General features: G+C 37.1%; 1 protein-coding gene across 5 annotated transcripts; it reads left to right on the top strand.

Annotated features, from left to right (window-relative positions):
• The first annotated feature begins 525 nt into the window (after positions 1 to 525).
• Positions 526 to 22,523, top strand: LOC103719656 (dual specificity protein phosphatase 1B-like). Of its 5 annotated transcripts, XM_008808998.4 has the most exons (7): positions 526 to 791; positions 1,986 to 2,094; positions 2,173 to 2,308; positions 9,271 to 9,391; positions 14,636 to 14,781; positions 21,364 to 21,420; positions 21,522 to 21,850. In XM_008808998.4, the coding sequence occupies exons 1-6, from the start codon at positions 541 to 543 to the stop codon at positions 21,387 to 21,389; spliced, it is 789 nt and encodes a 262-aa protein (XP_008807220.2). In that variant the 5' UTR covers positions 526 to 540; the 3' UTR covers positions 21,390 to 21,420; positions 21,522 to 21,850. The 5 variants fall into 5 exon arrangements, with proteins under 5 accessions (XP_008807220.2, XP_026665258.2, XP_008807219.2 ...); XM_026809457.2 differs by lacking the exons at positions 21,364 to 21,420; positions 21,522 to 21,850 and adding an exon at positions 22,129 to 22,523; XM_008808997.4 differs by having other exon boundaries at positions 21,364 to 21,850.
• The last annotated feature ends 537 nt before the right edge of the window (positions 22,524 to 23,060 follow it).

The raw sequence follows: 23,060 nt of genomic DNA on the forward strand, positions 1-23,060 counted from the left end.
TAAATACACACAATCTCAACGGATCGCCAACCAGCCCAAAATCTTGGGCCGTCTACGGTAACTCATTAATTCGCACGATCACGTCTAATCACATGTAACCCCTACACCCCCTTCTATAAAAAGGGGGGAGGACTCGAGGCAAGGGAACTTTTCCCTTCGGCCCTAGCCATTACTTTTCTCGATTGCTTCTCCACTACTTCTCTCCATTAAAAAATTTCTCTGACTTTAAGCATCAAAGGGCCGACGTCGGAACCTCCGGCCATGAGCTTCTTGCAGGTTCGCTGGAGACAGCCGTCTACCGCCGCACTGTCAGCCGGAGCTCCTCCTCCTCGGTCCGCGGTCGTCACCGGGTCCAATTTTCAGCAACAAAAAGTAACATGTCTTGTAAATAATATTTACTCAAAACATTCTATATTATGAAGGAACATGCTTCCTATTAAATATGATTTAAATTATTAGCTATCATTACTTTGGATCACTTTAAGGTCAGAAATTTCGATCCATACCGAAATTAGGTTCGCAAATATTCACAAGGTTGTTATGGATGCTCGTCTAGGGGCGCCTAGACGGCTGCTTCAGACCCGGGAGACGGTCGCTTGCCGTATCGGGCCGCCTGATATCAGACGCAAACCCTCAAGGCCGGTTCTCTCTCTCTTTCTCTCTGCTCTTAGGGCAAGAGAAGGGAGCGGCTCCGTTCCACCACCGAACCACTCTCGGCAGCGACGAGAGTCGAACGAGGGCCAGGAGACGCTCGATCCCAGGAGATCGGCGGCGATTTTAGATTCTTCAAAGTAAGTCCGCGTCTCTCTCTCGTTGTTTGCGCCCGCAAGAATTGTTATGTGAAACAGAGATTATCCGCTTCTTAGAACAACGTATGGGTGGAAAGTTTTTATAAATCTATTTAGGGGAAGTTCTAATCCTATGTTCCAATCCCAGTGTTCCTGTCTCTATCCTTCTCTGTTTCTCTGTCTGTTTTTTGATTCTTTTTTTTTTTTTCATTTTGGGTTTTGGGGTTACAATTGATGTTAGTAAGAGGATATTTCTTTTATATATTTTTTTTCTCACTGTTAGATCTTGATCATCATTTCTGTTCTGCTGATTGATGATACGATGAATTGTTTGAATCATTGCGATGCACACGTTCTTTTGCGATCAATTGCAATTATCTAGGACTAATTGCGCCTTTTATTTATATAAATTAATCAAGAACTTTAGTAATTCATTTTGACTATTTCTATGAACTAGAACAAAGCAATTGCATTGCTCTATTGTTAAAATAATTGGATAAAATATGTATCTTAACTTGCCATTTATCAATCTTTTGTTAGACTTGGGTAACTCCTCTTGCAACTGATGCGAAGTGTTGGCACAATATGCATACTCTCCTAGCCCTTGTTTGGCGTGAGCTTGATCCTCATTACTTTTATCCTTGATTTGTGTTTGTGTTTGTGCGCATTACATGTATGTATGTATGTGCATTTATACAATTGGGTTTTGTGCCTGCCTTATAGCGGGCTAAGTGCGGCCTATTCTCAACATGGATTTATTCCAAGCTGAAATATTTCAACCATGGTCTACCGTACCGGTCCGGCCTGGGACTGGTACCGGATCAGCATGGAATTCGGTGTCGGTAGCTTATTGTTGGAGATTCGGTACGGAACCAGTACAGACCGGTACGAAACCGGTATGGGATTGGTATGTACCAGTATGGGCTGCTACCGGTACGCCGACCGGTACTGGTACGGTGAACCTTGATCTCAGCCCATTGACCAACTTTCAAAAATCTTTTGAGTTTCCTTGTTATCTTTGGATTGATGTCAAATTTGTAGATAAATGAATTGCATCAAGATATATATTAACTAGAAAAATGAAATTTCTTTTATCATTAGTTTCCCTCTGCCACCTTTTATTTTAAAAAAAATACTAAAGTGTGACGTGTTGTAGACTTCTAATATGTGCACTTTTTTGTATCATGACTGGAATAGGATGTCTCTTATTGGAGGAGAGCACGGAAACAGGATAACAGCGTGTCTTCAGGCATTCTATGCCATAAAATATGCGAATGAGGACAATGTCCCATGCAAGATTGAGGAGGTATCCGTAGTTGAATTTCTATTCATGAATGTCTTGTCAACAGTCTTATATGATGCTGAAACATTTTTCCAATATCAGGGTCTCTTCTTGGGTTCTGTAGGAGTGGCGCTCAAGAAGGAAGTGTTGAAAAGTTTGAACATCACTCATATCTTAATCGTGGCCAAATCACTGGACCCTGCATTCCCAAATGATTTTGTTTATAAGAAGATTGAAGGTAGGAAAAATTCAGTGTCACCATGATTGATGACGTGAAACTTTTCTTTTTTTCTTTTTATTTCCCACTATCTTTAGACTGACTCAGAGTATTTTTTGTGCACAATTACATTGCTAACTCGAGCTTTTTTGGTTTCACGTCATAGGCTTATGAACTAGAATTGGATTTCCAGTAGTCTTCAGATCCTTTTGTATCTATATGTTCTTTAGACCATGCTACAAGTCAACTTAGATGTCAAGATAATAAGAATGTCAAAAATGTTTATTCATTTTATGCAAGAAATATCTAGTTTAATTTGTTAGCTTGGACCTTATTATATGTATGTCTTTTTATATGTTTTAAGCTTCTCGGTGTCACTTAAGAAGAATTGCGATTTGCAAGGAAATCTTGTCCGTGACTATAGCTGTCTACCTTTTTTTGTTTTTGGTTGGTGAAAGGGAACTCCAGCCTTATAGAAAGAAAACTGTAAGTGATGTGGGACAGAAAATTTAGGAAACAAAGAGAAGGGGGGGAGAAGATCTGGAGTCCACCAGATTTGAGGAATCCTTTTCTAGTGGTCTCTAATCCGGAAGTACCTTTGCCAAAGCAAAATTTTCATTCCAAAATATTCTGACTAAACAAGAGACACGGGGTTCCATATGTAGCCCCCTATGTAACTACCCATGATCCCAACAAGTGATCATTTAACTACCCATGATCCAACAAACATCATGGGACACTAAAACAACTAAACATAGCCATAACAAGCCGGCTGAAAATAGCAACTAACATAAGGACGGAAATGCATAATAAATAAAAAAAATACACAAGAAAATAACACTAAGTACACAAAAAAATAACACTAGGCCCCTGCATATTGACCAAAGTGCTATGCACGTCGGCGACACCTGTAAACATGCTGAAAACGGTGGTCTATGTCCTCACCAACTCTCCTCAGCTGAGAAGAGTTCGCCCCTGGCGAAACGGAGCTCTGGTAATGCTCCAATAGGTTTGAAGCAAGTCGCTGAAGCTCATCTCGGCTAATCCAGGTATCATCTGACTGAGGTCAATTATGCCATCTGACAAGATATCGCTGATATCCACCGCTCTACGTACTAACAATCTGATCATCCAAAATCTGTTCCACTATATCCATGATCTGCGGAGAAAAAAGGACAGGAGGCAAGGCAAGAGTAGGAGATATGTTTTTAAAAGTGGATGTGAGGTCAATATCAGGCTCATTAAATGGGTCTTCAGGAATAGTTGTCAGACCTCTGTAGGCAGCTAAGTCTTCTACATTAAAAACTGGATTAATCCCAAAATCACTTGGAATATCCACCACATACGTATTAGATCCAACCCGTTTTAGAATTTTGTATGGACCCATACTTCGGGCGTGCAATTTTCTAATGGCTTTTGGTGGAAACCGTTCAGGTCTGATTCTGATTATTACATCATCACCCACTCAAAATTTTTGATAATGTCGATGCAAGTCAACGGCCATTTTATATTTCGCATTATTGATTTCAATTTTCTTATTAATCTCTTTATGTAAGTTTTGCATGTGTTGCGCAAAGGACTCGGCGGTCTCAGAGATTCTGTTGTTAGGTGTTACTGGGTTAAGATCAACAGGTTTTCACGGGACATAGCCTAAAACATTTTCGAAAGGGCTCAAGCCAGAGGTTCTGTTTACAGAGCTATTGTAGGCGAATTCAGCCATGGATAGAAGAAGATCCCAATTACTCGGGTGGTCACCCACTAAACATCTTAGAAGGTTTCCTAGGTTGCGGTTAACCACCTCAGTTTGACCATATGTCTGGGGGTGATATGCTATGGAATATTTAAGCTTCGTGCCCATAAAATTTCAGAGGATCTTCTAAAAATAACTAACAAATTTGACATCTCTATCAGTCACTATCGATTTTGGAAGCCCATGGAGTCTAACTACCTCGTCATAGATTATTCTCGCAACTTTGGAGGCGTCAGAAGTCTTGGAAGTGGGCAGAAAATGTGCCATCTTAGAAAACCGATCCACTACCATGAGAATGGAATCATGCTTACTTCTAGTCTTTGGTAGCCCTAGCACAAAATTCATACTAATGTCCTGCCAAGGACGATCAGGGACAAGAAGGAGGGTATATAAGCCAGTGTTTTGTTTGCGCTGTTTGGATAAGAGACAAGTACGACACTGACTAATAATTTTTGCAGCATCTCTTTTCAAACTAGGCCAATAAAATCTTTGTTCGACCATATCAATGGTCTTATTTCTACCAAAATGGCCAGCTATTCCTCCCGCATGGAGTTTCCAAATAAGAAAATTTCTAAGGGACGTTTGAGGAATACACAGCTTGTTTCCTCTGAACAGGAAAGCATCTACCACAAGGTAGTCACTATTGTCCTTAGTGCGACCTTCTAACACGCTAGCATAAAGCTCAGCGAAGTTTGGAGAAGATGCATAATCTTCAATCATACGCTCAAATCTAGTAACCTTTATGCTTACTGAAAAAAGTAATGCTACACGTTGGCTTAAGGCATCAGCTGCCTTATTGTCAATTCCTGCTTTATGACATAACATGAAGGTGTATTCTTGAAGAAACTCAGCCCACTTTTCGTGTCGGAAACTCAATCGTTTCTGGAAATTCAAGTATCTCAAAGCTTCATGATTGGAATATAAGATGAACTCTTGAGGTAACAAATAGTGGCGCTAGTGACGCAGCGCTTGTACAACTGCGTAAAACTCTTTGTCATAGGTGGAATATTTCCGTTTGGCATCATTCAGCTTCTCACTGAAGTATATGATAGGATGCTTTTCTTGGCTTAAGACTCCACCTATACCTATACCAGATGCACATGCAAAGATCAGGTAGTAGCTCATCAATTCAAGTAGCTATCAAGAGAGATGGATGCGAAGCTTGCAACCAGTCCACAGCAACATTGCCCTCCCAATAAGTATGATTCACATGAAAGCTTTCAAGATCTTGGGCACAGTGGTGGATATCGAAAAGAATCGGATAGTAAGGCATGTTGTACAAATATCAGTGTACTTCCATTCTGAGGCTTCCAAATCACACTAAAATAACACTACTGACAGAAGGGAAAATTGTACAAAACTGATGCAAAGTTGATTGTGATGGATTATAATAATGGGAAATAAACAGGTGTGAGTACATCAGATGGATGTAGCAAGATTTGGAAAATGTTAAAATAATTTTGTAGAGGGAAAATGATGATTGTATTGGAGAAAATATAGGAATTTCACTAATATAATACAATCTGAATTAAGACTAACTGATTTTTTGTTGTATGTTTTGAAGACCAAAGGAAACCTGGATTTAGAGGAAGGTGTTCTTTGAACAAAAAGAGGGAGGAACTCGGAAAACCTAGATAGAAGATGCATGGGGTTATGTTAAACTGTTTTCCTTGCTCAAAGTTTGGCCATTGTTATTTCTAGATGGCAAAGGGGAATTTAGAGCCAAGTGCAGAAGACTGATTGTTATGTCTTTGGATTCTTATCTTATTGTTTTTTCGCTCAATTTTATGTTTTAACATAAATATCTTCTATTGTTTTTAATGGAATAAATTTTCATCCTTCATAGTAATATATCATTATTTGTATACTGCATTCTTTTACTAATTTAATCGGTCTTCCCATTAGAATGGGTTTGAGCAACTTTCGATAAATTTAAAGTAGGAGGTTCCTATTCACTTTTTTATGTATCAAATTGTTCTTACACAAGGATATAAAGATTTGTAAACTAATGATGGTACACCTATATAACATGCAGAGGGAGTGAGAGATACAGATGATTGTATTGGAGGAAATGTAGGAGTTGCACTAATATTTGCTTCTCTTAGGTTTCCTCAAAAAATGGCTGAACACCTGGTGAAAAATTTCCATGAGCTGAACCTTGAAACATCTTTCTTGTATCATGTGGGACCGAATACAAAAGATAAAAGGAATGAGAACAAATGAAACAAATCCCAATCTTCTACAATATGATCTTCTAACAAACCTGCCATCATACGAAGTGGAGAAAGCTCTAAGTCTAGCTTCTCAAAGCTTTCATTTCATGATAACAAAATCTTTAACATTATAAATGGTGCCAATATTCAATCCTCTAAGCAACTCAAAAGCACAAATATTACAATTTATATTCTTTAATTTTTTTAATTGAAAGGGAGGTAGACCTCCCAAATTTTATTAACATATTCCTTAATGTATTATATGGCCCTGTACTCTGGCCTTATGACTTTATACCAACAAGGAACATTGTATTTCACAAATTTCTTGCATAAATTGGCTTTTGCTTTGTAGTATGTTTGACAAGTTGCCCAATAGTCAAGGAACAAATCGAAAAGGTGGCCCAATAGTCAAATTCAAGCATATATAAAGTGGGTTGAAAGAAAATTACACTAGATTTCTAATATCGTGAACAAGTTTCGCCATACCGGTACGTAGCTTCATACTATACCGTATTGGTACGTAGCCTAGTACCATATCATACCGGTACGTAGCCTCGTACCATACCATACTGGTATGCAATTTCGTACCATTTCGTATTGGTATGTAATCTCGTACTGTATCCACACTCAGTATGCCTTGCCGTCTCGTACCGTACTGCATATCGATACTATAATATGATGGTACTAGTATGGGATTTGGTGCCGAGACGGTAAACCTTACAACCTATTTTGGCCATCTATTTGCAGGTGAGGAGTGCTGGGATCAAGGTCCGCCGTACCGGTACCGGTCGGCGTACCGGTGGCCGGCCGGACCGGTACGGTACCGGTCCGGTCCGGTACGTACCGGCTGGTACCGGTCCCGTACCGGCCGGTACGCGGTGGTTTCAAAAACCACAGCGCGCGGCGCTGTGGTTCTAAAAAAAAAAAAAATCGTACCGGTGCGAACCGGCCGGTTCGCACCGGTACGAGGCCGGTACCGGCCGGTACGGGCTCCGAACCGGCCGGTACGGGCCCGAACCGGCCGGTACGCACCCGTACCGGCCGGTTCGGATAAAAAACCGGAAAATACCGGTTTTTTATCCGTTCCGGTACCGGTCCACGGCCGGACCGGTACGGCATTCCATGGCTGGGATACTGAAGTGCTAGTTGGCTGTTAGCTTTCATAAAGTCTATCAAAAGTAGCTCATGAATTTGCAATTAATGTCAGCAATAATGGTCTTTAGTTTCCATGATGATAGGTCACCGCTTTGAAGATCATCCTAGTTGTCGTGAACATGTTAATATCTTTCTATTACACAGAATACAACATGTCCATTTTAGAGAACTGATCAAAACATAAATAGAATCATGCTATTTACTGGTTCCAGTGTATGCAAAATAAAGAGTTACACAAGTCTTCTGAAGGGTCTTTTTGGTATTGGCAATGGAATATATAAGCTTGTATATGTCTCCCGGTATCCAAATAACATTTGCAACTCTGTTAGAAAGCTTTATCTAAAAGAACCTATAAGTTGCAATAGTTTAATTCTGTTAATATCTGCCTAGGTATCTGGCCCACCAAAATGTGATCCCTATACAACTTAGTTGGGAGGACTAGAGTCACTGGACAACCTTGAACACATCCATGTGATAGATAATATCAACTTGGGATGTCTTGCTGTTTCCTGGCAAATTCTTAGAGAACCTACTCAGAATCTTTTATTGTTAATATCTGCCTAGGTGGTTGGTTCTCCAACATGTGACCTCTAGACAACTCAGTTGGGAGGACTCGAGTCACTAGACAACTGTGAATAAACGCATGGCATAGATAATATCAACTTGGGATATATTCTTGTTTCCTGGCAAATTCTTAGAAAACCTGGTCGGAATCTTTTTAGTGCTGTAGTTTTTTGATGAACTGATCAAAGACGACTTCCTCCCTAACAAAATGGTTAGCATAATTTGTCTTCCCGATGCATTGACTAGATGGTGATCAGCTCCTTATACTTCAAACATATAAACATGAGTAAATTACTGAAATCTGGCATGCACATTTTCTATCCATCTTTCGTATGAAAAACCTGCAATAATAAATCACAAACTCCTTATATATGAGATAACAAGACAAATAGTCGAGGGCTTGAACCACTGCACATAACACAAAAATGTAAGCAGAACATCGTTACTTGGTTTCATTTAAGTTGAGGGCTTGAACCACTGTAAATAGCACATTATCTTTTATATGGATGTAGTTGGATTGGAGAATCGAACATCACTTGAATACTGTGTAAGTGCCCTAACTTCCTTTGCCAACATGCCATTGCAGCTGTTTATCATTTCATATATAAGATATGCCCGTGATGTCTTAGGTTGATGTAGGTTGCTGCCCAAATGCCACCTTATTTGAGAAAGGTCACCAAAAAATTACTTCAACGATAATTTGCTAACCAGCAGATTTACACCATAGTTCTTGTCAACTTGAATTCCTTTTTCAATCAGTACACTGCAACTATTAGAGGAGCTCTTATGGTGAATATGACACTGCCAGGTACTCTAATGGTTCGTATGATTATGATCTAGGGTGCACCAAAATGAGCCTCATCTGGAATGTCACAACTTCTTTTGGTTGACAACTGAAAAAGATGCATAGCAAATATCAAGCAAAGATTTATTCAGCACATATAGTTAGAATTGCTAATGCAACCTGATGTAAGGCATGGACCTTTTCTCATTTGTAAATCAGTATTTCTATATTCTCTTACCCTTCTTAAGAAATTTAAAAGATGTTGACATTTCATGCCATGTAGTTTGAACAGATAAAGTAAATATTGATATTACTATATTGTTTTGCTTCTTTATTGTAAATCCCTTGTTCCTTACGAATCTTTTAGCTGAAAATTTTAATGATAGGTTGACTATTAGAAAAGAAGCCAGGTATTGAACTAATTAATGCCTATAATAGCTGGGTTTCGGCTAACATCAATTCTTTTCTTTTATTCTTTTTTTTTTTGACTTGTCCCGGTTCTTGTGAATGGAGCCAGTGCTTGACACCCCAGACACCAATTTACAAGAATATTTCGATGAGTGTTTCAGTTTCATCGATGAAGCTAAAAGGGCAGGTGGAGGTGTGTTGGTTCATTGTTTTGCAGGAAGGTCAAGAAGGTATCCTTTTTTTTTTTACCTTGCTCTCAAAATGCAGTTTATTATTCTAGATTATGCAGTAAATGGAGTTCAGTATCTTCATGTTCCATAAACAATAATTTATCAGCTCTCCACTTGATTGTATTGTCTTTATCTGGTGGATATTTGATGCTGTGCTAATGTGAAGAGCTCAACAATTGGGGTTTCCAAGGCCCTTTTAAGAAATTTAAAAAAGTTCTGCAGATATTTCTATTGCTGTACAGAAATACTTGTCTGCAGAAACTTAAGAATGTCATGGGAATCTCTAACTTAAGTTTTTTAAGGTTTTGAAGGCCTTCTAAGAGGTGCAGGAGAATCCATGTATGGGAGAATACCTGCTGGGTGGAAATATTTTCGTCAATATTTAATGGTTTTATGTATAAGTTACATACACCAGATAGTATGCCAATCATAGATTTGAAGCATGTGGTGCATTTCATGCACCAAACTGATTCAATACATATTGATAAAGTTTCAGTAAAAATTGTGCAAAGATAAAGAATAACAGAAAAGAGATGAGAATTAGAGGGGAGAGGAAGAGAGAATAGATGAGATGAGAACATGAGGTATTAACATGCCAATAGGAAGTAGAGAAGCTATTAGTTGTCCTGATGGAAAAGTTAAGTGGTAGGCTGGCAGCTCCATGATGCCCCAGGATATCCCAAAGAGAACGGAGTTATGGATGGTTGCACAGTGTTTTGAGTAGATACTCATGCTGTTAATAAATCTGGAGTTCTGGACTATTGTCCAATTCCACAATATATTGGACTGGATTTTGCTACTTGAAGAAATGAGAGAAGTGTAGATGTTGGAGGCTACTATTATTTAAAGGCATGTCCGGAACAACTTATAAGGTAGGCCTAGTTATTTAGCAAGTTTTAACCCTTTCATGGACCCATGGTAGGTGGAGCTCTCATATCGAGGGAGCCACTATAGACTGAATAAATGATTCTAGTCTTCTACAATTCCAAGGGTTACCTAGGCTGGTATGCGCTGCAATAGATGGAGAAACTTTTGTGAAGAATCTAAAGAGAAAAAGTAACCAAGGGAGATGTAGTTGGTCCAAGTTATGTAGCCTGCCAAGTCTACAATTTCTCCCATTAGCTTCCTTGCCCTTGTGTGATGGTCTTGCACCTAGGGATATGAAATCTCAACTAAGATAGTGTGTTCTGGTTAATTGGTGATTGATATGCCTAGTACAAAAATTATGTTCATAACCAATTTAAGTACATAATAAATAGGAGAAGTATTCAAACAATGATGAATATTTGTTAGTTAGATGAGTCATAGTGAGGAAGAGCTTTAATAGGAGATATATATGATTGTTGTATTGTGGTGAACCACTATAGAAGTATCAGGGGTCATATAATGGGAGGATTCACTGTCAGAAATCTAATCAAGAAAAAATATTTCTGACTAATCCGACACATTTAATGCAAGAGAAGTAGAAGTCATTGGATCAAATTGTTTCTAACCAGCCAGGATTGAAGCAAACCAAGGCAGCCAAGAACAAGGATTGTAATATTGGTACCAAGGGTGGTTTAGTTTTTTCCTAGGAATGGTATGGTATCAACCTATACCATACCGACTCGTAGGATAATGGTGCATACCGGCACCATACCAATACTCAAAGTTGGGTTTCTTTTCATTTTTTGGGGGGTTTTGATATGTAGTATGTATATTAAGTCAATCATATTTTCTTTTTTTTAGTGTGCAATATAGATATGAACTAAATTGAAGTTTATTTGATTACATACTATATGGATCTGATTGACATTTGTTGCCTTGTAGCACAATCAACTGAGAGTGATTTGCCTCTAGTACAAGGAAAAAACATTTTTATGGTTGAATAATTGTAACATGTTGCTTTTTATTATTGAGTGGGATATTTTGTTTCTAGTATGATTTGTACTAGGCTTAATGGCAATTTATTTGCCTTTTAGCACTTTGCACTATGTCGGCCAACATGATCCTCCACCTTTCTTTTAAAAAAGATTATCGTCCTGATTGAGATGGCCTTGGTATTGGCTTGGACTAGTCGGAACTGATTGGGATGACTGGTTTGTCCTATTTCCATGCATTTTTCTTAAAAATTTGTCAACCCAAGTGGGACAGGGTTTGTACCAACCATATCGGCCTTGGTATCAATTCAAATGATCAAAATGTCATGGTCTTTTGTTGTTTCGATGTCCCAGCACCCGTATTGGTGCTAATTTCATGTCAGAATGGTAGGGTAACGATGGTACCATCCGATTCTACCGTTTTTGAATCCATGGTAAAGAATCTATCACCATGAATCTTCATAAATAGTTGTGGTGGCAACATTTGCACTCATAAATGAATATTCCTTGCAAAGCATCACCTCGCAAGCTTTGTGAAGGATGCAAGATTATGACTTAAAGTTTATTAGTAGCGATAGAACATTTAATGACAAAACTCAATACATGTGCCACAAAAACTGCCATAACATGTATGAAAGTTGGTTTTGCAAGTGCACGAAGGAACGTTTTCATCATAATTAACTCTTAACACTACAGTGTTTAACAAGACTTTTGAAGAACCTGAAACAAATATAGTTTAAACTTTGCTCTAATTTGACACTAAAAATTACAAAATTTGATATTTCTTAAGTGCACGATGTGTAAGCATAAAGTAGTATAGCCAAAAGAATTTACAAATGGAGATATTGCTGCCAATAATCCATCTGTGCAGTGTGAGCTCCGTTAACTTTTGATAACCTTCATGTGTTATTACTTATTAGTTCTCCTACATTACTTAGACCTTGTTTGGTTCCAACATTATTATTTTGGTTATTTTATTAGGAGAAATAAATTCGGGGCAAAAACAGAGAAATAAAGATGCTTAAGTATAGAAAAAATGAACTATTTGACCATGTTCCTTGAATAGTTTTATCCATAGTCAAGAAGAATTAATATCTAAAAATTGTTTTCCATCTTTTTGAAATCCCCAAGTATCGTTACTTTAACCTATTTTAGTCTGGTGCTTCGCCAAAATAAATCCAAGGAAGTGGATTCTATTCGAGCTTGCTCCAGTTTATTTATGAACCAAAGAAGATCTTAGTGATCTGGGTGTTGCTCTTTCATAACTATTAGTAGCTTAGCTAGCATGACATGCCTTAGTTTTTGTGGGCCAACCAAGCTAAAGGCATGCAAAATAGCTAAATAAAGCTACTTAGTCTTCACTAGCTTGTGCACCAAGTACCCTTGAACTTAGAATGAGATTTAAAATGCATTTCGAGGTTGGTTTCACCAGCATTTTTTCATATATCTCCAAAGATGAATCTTGGAACAAAGCATACATGAGAAGTGGTATCATTCTGAGCCAAAAAAAACGAATCACTTTCCAAGAAGTAAAATCCTGTATCGATGACCATTGTAAATAGATTGGCAAAGTAGCGCTTGAGACTTTCCCTCATTGTTGATTCTAGGCTTGTGATTTGTTGGATCATTCTTTCTTGCATTGCCTTTTTTTTGGTCCACCTAAGATATAAAAGCCTACGAGCGTGAGTCTTGGTGCAATAGTAAGGTTGCTCCATTATAACTTGGAGGTCATGGGTTCAAAATATGGAAACAACCTTTTCGCATGCAGGGGTAAGCCTGCATACATCTGACTCTCCTAAGACCTTGTGGTAGCGGGAGTCTCATGCACCGACCCACCCTAAGATATAAAAGACTAAAGAAATCAAAATGTTCTATATAAATATCTTGAGAGATTAGGTTTTTCTCTTTCTTTTGAGAATAAGATATTCTTTTAGTTCTTACCACCTATTCAAAGGTAAAGGTGGTGGGGATGGCATTGTGGTAGGAGATAGCAATGAGGAGGGCTAGAGGTGACAAATTTGTACGAGGCAGAAGAAGGGGAGGTGTTGCATCTGAAGGCGAGGGGGAATGGAGTTAGAGGTTGGGGGATGTAAAATGAGAATTGTTTGGAAGGAGCCAGTGTTCTTATCTTTGACTTTAGCATTGGCATTTGGCACCAAAGCTGGATAGAGAGAACGAAGAAGAGTTTGGCACCCTACTAATTCTCAACTCATTATACCAGAAGAGCCTCAAAGAGGAACCAAGACCGAACATAGCTCAGTTAGGTTTCTATTTTCTTTATTTTTTATTAGTATCAAATTACAAAAACACCCACATACTCTTATAGAATGGGATTTAAAAGCAAGGGCAATTTGGGTCTTATGGGTCGGTTTCATAACCAACTTATTCCTTAGGAACCAATCTAATCTCCGGTTCATGGGAAAGATTGGTGAGTTAAGGTATTGATTATTTAGCATTTCTGATCTGATAAAGGGGTCGGACTAGCCAAAGAGGTTCACTAATTCTTTAGTCTGATTGGCCAGTCCAGTCCAATATAACTATGCACCTAAGCTTATGCAAGCACTTGGCAACTTTCGACGTGGCTCAGCATCATATGGATATTGCATCTAATGTGGTGCTATGTTAAGGCTGCATCTGCATGTAAGCGTACAAGTGGTTGTGGCTAGACTGCATTTGCAAACATTAATTCATAACGTGAGCACCTCGAATATTTATAAGCAGGCCAATCATATAAAGACTGTCTACCACTTGCTTTGTTAGTGCTATACTTCCAGAAACTTGCCATGTCTTACCTCTACACTCCAAATTGCGGACCTTTTTTTTTGAAGGCCCATTCTGTACAATTCTTCTTCTTAGGAAATTATCCATGTAAATGGTACTTTGTGTACAATACTTCCATTATCTTGTTATCCTTTGAATAGCACTGACATCATATTTGTAACAACTCCTAAGTATTTAATAAAGCTATGCCGCTTTTGAGACCATTTAACCCCAAATGCTTCCATGTAGAACTTGTTTGCTTCTTACATATTTTTGATTTAAGAAGTATCTATGCATGTGCATAGGATATGCAAGCAGACTAAGATAAGGTAATGATGGTATGCATTAACATGAATACAATGCACGACCATGCGAGACAGCCTACTATAATTAAGTTTTGTTAACATGCTATACTACTTAAATGATGCATTCTTTTTTATTCTATCCTCACAGAAATTCTTAGACAAGAAACCAATACTCTTCAGTTTATAAAGCAGTCCGTAGAAAAGGATTCCGATACTTATATAACTTCCAAAATTTGACGTCTAATAGATATGTGATTTATTATATTTTGTATTGTAATTACTTTACCTCTCATGATGAGATTTCTAAATTTACTCTACAGTGTCACTATTATTGCTGCTTATCTAATGAAGAAGTACCAAATGAGTTTGTCACATGCTTTATCGCTTGTTAGAAGCAAACGACCACAAATAGCTCCTAATCGCGGATTTATGACCCAATTGGAGAACTATGGCAAATCATTAGGAGGTAATGTATGAATGTGATGCTTTTGACATGCCATTTTATGTTACATTTTTACGACCTATTATTTTGGTGTTAAGAAGTCTGGAATGTATTTGGTAAATAGTTTCCATATGTTCAACTATGTGTACAAAGTATTTTTCCATAAGAATTCTCTTTGGTATAAGACTGAAATTGTACATTCGTCATCTCATATGCTTCATCAAACCTTACTCTCGCATGTTTATAATCTTTTTTCTATATTGGGTGTCTTACCTCAAAAAAGGGTTATTAATGGCAAGCATTACATTTAGTTGCATAATCAGTTCTAGATCAACTGGTGCATTTTTTTTTTTTAAAGTATTACATTTAGTTCCAATGGAAAGCATTACATTTAGTTCCGATGATCTGCTGGACCTTCAAAGGAACATAAACTTAGTCCCATCTTAAATGTGGTCAGTCTCATTTCAATAGTTTTCGTGATGCTCAAGATTCAAACAACTCTTCCAGGAAGATGGACCAACTTCATAAAAAACCCCAGTACATGATTTAGGATATCCTTGATATGGAGGAGGAGGCAACTATAGGAAGAGGCAAGGATGCCAAGGAGACTGGTTGGTAATGCCTCTTGTTTTGGTACAAGAGACTTGGGATTGATCCTGCGTCACATGGATTTTTGTCTTACATCCACCCATCCTAGTTTTTTATAAAAATAAAGAACTCTTGGAAAGAGACATCAATAGCATTAATTCTTCATTAAGGCTGCATTTGGAAACGGAATAAGTTAAGCAAGAGTAAATTGGTTACTCCTCTTTAATCTGGAATAATTTATTCCAACCTACATGGTGGAGTAACTTATTCCTGGTCAAGTAGGGTAAAGGGATTTGAAAGGCAAGAAGTTGTGTCCCAACTTTTAAAAATACTTGTCTTACCCTTCTAAAATAGCTGTTTAACCCAACTGCTCCAATGAATGTTTGGCTGAAAATGGGGGAATAATTGGATTAAGGAACTGTTACTGCCTCTTGTTCCGCTTCCAAGCATAGTCTAAGTGGCTTGGATAACCGTCATGTAAAAGCACACGTATTTCTGAAGAGAATTTGAAGAAGTTGAATCTTGACATGTTTATTCAGCAAATCCAAGTATTCCCATCCAAGCCAAAATATTTCCAACCTAGGGGATTGATGTAGAACTTGTAAAATAAATAAAAATAAATTATTGACCTGGCCAAAAAGGAGTTATTGCCAAAATTTATTAGTATAAATATGATTTTTGGAGCTTCTTATATTAACTTCAGCCATTAATGGATGGAAATTTGAGGGATAAAAACATAGGTAAAGAGAGATTATGTTATGTAATAGCCCATCTTCAAGAAAGAAGTGAATGCCCTACTGGGAGATTAGGGGGCGAGCCCCCTCATACATTGCATCTCATATTATTCTACCACCCAAGATATACTTTATTTGAGGATTTTAAACTTCTTCATCTTGCCGTGCAGCATGAGAATTCTTCTGCTATTCCCTCCATTCCTACCATTTTTCTTGTCTATTCTCTTTCCCAATTTTTGTACTTTTACCTCATGTCTCCATTTTGGGAGTTCATCATTACATGAGAAGAGACGAGTAAGAGAATGAATTCTTCCTCCATGACAGTATTAAATCTGAAATCTTTCTTCCCAAGTTGTCTGTGAGTCTACTCACGACAATGATGTTTTCTGGAAATGCAAATTATGGTTTTCACATATAGGCAAAATCCTGTGGGTCTATCATAATTGCTCACTAATTCCTCTTGAAAACTCCCTCTAACATGTCAACTAAAGAAAGTGATTCATCAATAGGAAAATAATGGTGAACTAGAACCAGTAACTTGGTTTACAATTGGACCACGTAATTGTACATACTTTGTATATTTTTCTGGAAAAAAAAAATCCATACTCAATTGTGATGTTTCACTGGTCACTCTTCATGAAGAATGCTCCTTTGCTCAGCATTCAAAACACAAGGTTTGCAAAGTTGGAGCATAAGAAACGCTTTCTTCTTGGCTGATATCTTAACAAAGAAAAAGGCTGTTTTGATGAGCTAGTAGTTACTGATTATCATCTAATAAATGAGAAAGACTTCTATGTTCTCAAAGGCCTTTGGAAGCACTAAACTATGTCTATCACATCAACTACCTCTCAGCTTTTGCTTCTCTTATTCACAAAATAACCTCTTTTACAAAATGAAAGTCTCGTGGAAAAAATGTCACACAAAAGTATGCTTCCTCACTTATACCAGCAACCAGTGTCCTCTTGCAACATTATCAAGGTCCTGGTTGAGGATGCCAACAAGGAAGGCGACCATAAGAACGTAAATGGCTCCAAATATAGCATCCACATGTACATCGCCAACACCAATCATCTTCCTATGGCACAAAGCATGAACCATTACCCACCTTACCTCCATCTCTTTTATATTGACTGCAATGGTTCCATCCATGTCCACGGTAAATCCTGGTACATACTCATCTTCGAGGCAATTCAATCTATAACAAATAGGTGGAAGAATAGACCCTACAGCTACTACAAATTATTACTGGTTGACTTGAAATTATCAGCCAACAATTCTTACAATATGTCCTTTTTTGTCACTTGCTACTCTTGAAGCAACATGGGCCATTGACAACAAAGCCACATATCATATTACGGATGTTGCTAGTTACTCTCTAACTTGGTTATCTAGAAAGATACACTGGAATTCTTACCTGAATTCGACAATCTCTACCTGTCATCCATATTACTATTGCTAGTATCCGTTCTCATTTTGATTTTTTCTATGTTACCTATGTTCATTTTGTCCTAGGAATGACTAAGAAATTGTCCTTTTGTCCTCAGTCTATAATTTCAATTTTCATTTACATAAACTTCAAATATTCAAGGATCTTTGAATAATCAAAGGATCCAGATAGGAAAATCTCTAGATCATTTAGGTTGCCGATCATGTTTGTCAGAGTGTTCATGCTTGATTTGATAGTTCTAGGGTTTAGATTGATTTGAGCAGTGAAAATGATTCACCTTGCACCACTAAGGGAAAACTGAAAATGTAATAAGTGTTTGAATTTTAGTGATGGATTTGATGAAAATGATTCAACATTGATACAATTAGATATATAAGAGTGAAAGTAAAGCAAATTTAATACAAAAGAAATGAAATGGACATTGGATTCGAGAAATGAAGTGGGAAATAGGATGTGGACTTCTGAGGATGCAAAATTAGGACATGGTAACCTAAATTAATTGGAGGAATGGTGTAAAAGTTGGAGTTTTTTTTACCACAATAAAGCAAAGAACAGAAAAATAAGATAAGATGGACTTGATGAGAATAAAGAATAAGAAGCGATTGAAGAGATTTTATGACGAAGAAAACAAGAGAGAGAGAAAGAGAGCTTAGGAAGTGTTCTGGTTGTCTTCATGATGAGAGTGTAAAATAAGGTTTTTTCCTTCAAGCTTTAATGCTTTGGTACAAGGACAGAATTCAACTACAATGAATAGAAACAATAGGGAGAGGAAAGGAGTAGGAAATATTAGAGATGTCTTGCACAGTCTCAGCCATACTCTAAAATCTAAACGTTTTTGCTACTTGGTAGGTAGGTACATATCTAATTCAGATTAATGCCTTCTGATGAATACAAATTCGCTTGTGAATTCATGGTTAATGTGCCCTCTTCATCTTTAAGCTTAAGCTTTTTTTCACCTTAATTGGTTAACTACACCCCAACTGCTAGCATTTTATATGTTTTAATTGGATGGCCTCACAACTGTAGTGTCAAGACTTAAAGTATCACATATCATGTATATATACCTTGCTGACACTTGACACCATTCGATTTATGATTTGCAGGTTATCAAAGAATACCAAATTAGCATGCTAAGATGTAGTAGTCCATGAATTTTTATGCCTACTTGGATCGATATTATCTACTTTCTTGAGTTGTCATATTTATGGGGCATTAGTTGGTGTACAACTCTCAAGTAGTTTTCTGTATAATTCATGAAAACTTGTACTTTCATCTCTCCACAACATCTGATGGACTAACACATTATCAATGCGCATGTATTACAACAAATCAGTTGCTCTTTTGTTATGTAAGGGCAATATAGTTATCTTCCTTTTAAAAATAACTCACGTGTTTGGAAGAGTTACTCTTTGAGCCAACTCAAGAAGAGACAAAAACCAAGTGCCCTGTACGGGTATATGCTTAATAGACATTGTTTTCCTTGTTGATAGACAAAAGCCTGAAAAGTTCATCATCTGCCATCTGAAACATGAAAAAGTCTGAAATACTTATTTGTCAGTATTCTATGTATAATATGAAGTTGTACAACAAATACAAAAACAATACTTAGTGTACCCACTTTTGATAATACCCAAGAATTTACCCTCTCTCTGACATACGGGGAGTGGGGACCAAAAGTAGTAGAGCTCGACTCTGAATTTGTGGGTGTAGAAGTGTTCTAGGAAGTAGACATATGTAACTAGCCCAATGACTTCAGCTAAGAGTTATCCAATCTAGATGGCATTGCTTATGGAACACAACTATGATCTAGAACCGCTTAAAAGGAATGATCAGAATTTTACAATTGCCTTTCAACTATACATTACCCCCTCACAGTCCCTTCCCAAAGAAAAAGAAAGGTGCAACATGTTAGGCTTGACTGTTGGATAGGAGGGGAAATCACCATCTGTAAATACATATATATTTTTCCAGAATTAAAAGCAAATGATTATTCAGTGCTGACAACTTAGTAGTAGAAAATCAAATTCTTATGCATGCTTGACATACGAGACCCTGTAAGAGTAGGTTATTTGATTTCATCTTATATTAGTGTAGATGCTAATGATTACTACTGGCGCCCTCACTTCTAATTTTATATAGATGTCTGAGTCCACTTTACCAAAGCTTCTGATCCTTAAAATCCTTCAAGAATAATTATAAGCATTATTTACAGGCTTAGAGATGACATCCATCTGGAGCTTAAACTTTCAAAGTAACAAACTCAGAATTTTAATAACGGCCTTTCATTTTGAACCAGTTTGGCAAGAGAGAGTTTCTTCCATTTCTTAGTTTTTCAAGGAGTGAAAAAATTCTCCTGTAGCTTCCTAGTTCTAGCACTTATCAAGAACTTAGCCATGATCAAGCCTATAGTGTTTTTATATCATGATTCAGTACAAAAATAGTTGAAACAATTACGAAGGATCGGAGGATTATATTAATATGCATACTGTTGTTCATATTGATATCGTGGTCTTTAGTCAGCTAGAATGGCTTATCATCTGAACAATGTGTTCCCTTATTTTGTGTTTATCTTGAAGGTAAAGATCCTGAACCCTGTAATCTTCTTGTATATTGATGACTATTCTACATGACAATAAGCCAATTAATCAAACCAGATAACAGCTCCCCATAACATAATTGGAACATGTCATTTTTATCTTTCCAGGAGCATATTGTTATGTGCTCTCTTATGCTGTGTTTATCTTGGAGGTAAAGATTCTGAACCCTTTAATGTTCTTCTATATTTGATGACTCTTGTACATGACAAGAAGCCAAATAAACAAACTAGATAGCCCTGTAGCACAATTGGAACATGTCATCTTTATCTGTCCAAGCATATGCTTTCTTAGTACTACTACAAAAATAAAAAGTAGGGTACTCCTGGCTATAGAATTTATGACTGGACATTGTTATCATGTCTATATATTGAGTACATTAAGAAAAGTTTACATTGTGGTTGCCTTAAGATCATATCTATATATTGAATACATACTAAAAATAAAACGTTATATCTGTCCATGATATTTCGTTAGATTGTTTACATACTAATCTTTAAAATGTTTTTATTGCTTTACTTTTTCATCACTCTTAAAAAAGTTTCCATGTTATGGCTGTTTTTATATATTTGATGACTAATGTACGTGACAATAAGCCAAAAAAAAACAAACTAGATAATAATTCCCCGTAGCACAATTGGAGCATGTCCTCTTTATCTGTCCAAGCATATTGCTTTCTTAGTACTACTACATAAATAAAAAGAAGGGTATTCCAGGCTATAGAATTTATGACTGTACATTGTTGTCATGATAAGGTCATATCTATATATTGATTACATCATCTTTATGATGTTTTTATTGCTTAAAAGTTTCCATGTTATGGTTGTTTTGCTGTCTCTGATGTGCGGTTTAATTGATAATTTTTGGTAAAACAGGTTTCCGAAAAACTCAAATGAATGGCTTGTACAAAAATGGTTGTTTATTTGTTTTCCATAAAACCTGTTTGCCAAAATGGACGAGTCATAAAACCTGAATAATAAGTTTTATGAAAAACAGGTTCCCCTGTTCTTCGCAATACCTGTTTTATTGAGAATCATCTTTTATGATTATTTGTTATAAAAAATCTCAGGCAACCAAACAGCCCCAAGAGTTCTACATTTTCATAACACTATATTGGAGACAATTTCTTAGTTTCTGAGTTCCTGTTGCTTCTCTTACCTTGGTGATTCCCCTGTCTTCTGATCTGCTAGTATAACAACGATGAGAATATATTATTGTCTCCTCTTTTGGTATTGTAATGCAGTGATCGAAGATGCAAAATCTACGTGAGTCAATGCACATGGAATGCTGAAAACTGATGGTCTGATTTGATTTTATATATCTATCCTTCTATTTAATCTCAGTTCCTTTTGTCCTATCTAACTGGGGAAAGCCTGTGATTGTCGGCTCCATATTTTGAAGACTCGCAGTTAGAATCGTGGAATATGGCTCAAGTCCTCCGAGTCAATGCAGATTCAAATCTCCCAGAAAACAACTTATTGTACCACCACAATCTCATTCCGATATTGTAAATTTTTTTATCTTATCCTTTGTTGAAAAAAAAGAATAAGCAAAAAATGTAATCTTGTTTGTTCTATCAATCTGGGCCGTGGCTGGCTCTAGCATCAGCTCACTTCTGAAGTATCTAATATGTCCATTAAGTCTTCTATTTAGGCAATAGAATTTACGTCACTCAATAAGTGATTATATTTGTCAATTCAATCAGATTATTATAATTAGCAGTTTCAGTATGTTGCTATTGTTACCGTGTGATTTTGATAGTTGTAAAACATTGACCATCACCATCTAACTTAAGGTACTTGACAATAGTGTCCTCATAAAAAGAAGGACAATAGTGTCTTCAGGTTTTCAAAGACTAGCTATTCTTGCTACCTCCGAACCTTTTCTAACATGTCAATAATCAACCTAGAGGCATTGAATTAATATTGAACAACCGTTTTCAGTTTTTCTTCATACTATATCAGCAAAGTATTATGCTTTAATCATAGTTAACTACAAAATTGTTCAGGGGCGTAATGGATGCTCAGCAACTATATGCACATATTAGCTGATATATGTGAAACACTTATATTATGAAGCATTCCAGATTCGAGTCTCCTTTTAGCTGGATACTGGAAAATCTTGATGTGTAGAATCTCCTAGCTCCCAATTCATGCCATTTGCAAGATACCATATTTAATATTAAGATGTGTTGTCTCGATATCTGACTCCATATGCTATTTCGGTATCAGGCTCTATGCTAGTGTTATGTTATCACTATATTGGTATGGTATGATACGGAGCCAGTTTGGCATACTAAATATCAGTTCGTCCTCTGTATCATGTATGTTCTGTATCATTCGGTTTGGTATGTTATGGTGTACCATACTTGATATGTTAGAAGAATAGCATTCATGTGGTCCTGGATATTAATGTTTTCTCTTCAATTTTATCATTTATCATAACGGGATCTTTTCAGGGATCATTAGTTGGGCATCCATAAGTTGCAAAAACATGATCCGATAACTTCTTCCCCTTAAACAAACGATCTGAGCAAGGCTTTCACAACCTCATCAGATTGATTTCTCGGATCAGTAGCCATTTCGACTCTGCAAGACCTCCAACTTGCAAAAGGAACACTTTGTAAATTTTGTTTTATAGCTGACTTGGATGGTCGGCCCTCCATTCTGAAGAATGGTAATGCAACCAGCAAACGACTCTCAATACCACTGGCTTTATTTTGGCTTCACATCATGATCAGCGTTCATCTTGCTTTTGAACAGATGATACTTACGACCTTAAAATCATTCAGATCATTCCCATGGGCATGATGCTAACGTCAACCTGGCTATGATAAATACTACTCAGTTCCAATGTTAAACATCGGTAGTGGTAGGCTGGAAAGAAGTTTCATGTTAAAACAAGAAAAAGTGTCAAATACCACGGTTTCTCGGATAACAA

Source organism: Phoenix dactylifera, chromosome 5 (genome assembly GCF_009389715.1).
Source record: "Phoenix dactylifera cultivar Barhee BC4 chromosome 5, palm_55x_up_171113_PBpolish2nd_filt_p, whole genome shotgun sequence".
Classification (NCBI taxonomy): domain Eukaryota; kingdom Viridiplantae; phylum Streptophyta; class Magnoliopsida; order Arecales; family Arecaceae; genus Phoenix; species Phoenix dactylifera.

Bases quoted from the DNA above. Each gene is read 5' to 3' on its own strand.
- LOC103719656 (XM_026809456.2), top strand. From the start codon at position 541: ATGGATGCTCGTCTAGGGGCGCCTAGACGGCTGCTTCAGACCCGGGAG. The intron at 792-1,985 runs GTAAGTCCGCGT...TGACTGGAATAG, and splicing joins GCGATTTTAGATTCTTCAAA to GATGTCTCTTATTGGAGGAG. The intron at 14,782-20,230 runs GTAATGTATGAA...TTATCTTTCCAG, and splicing joins CTATGGCAAATCATTAGGAG to GAGCATATTGTTATGTGCTC.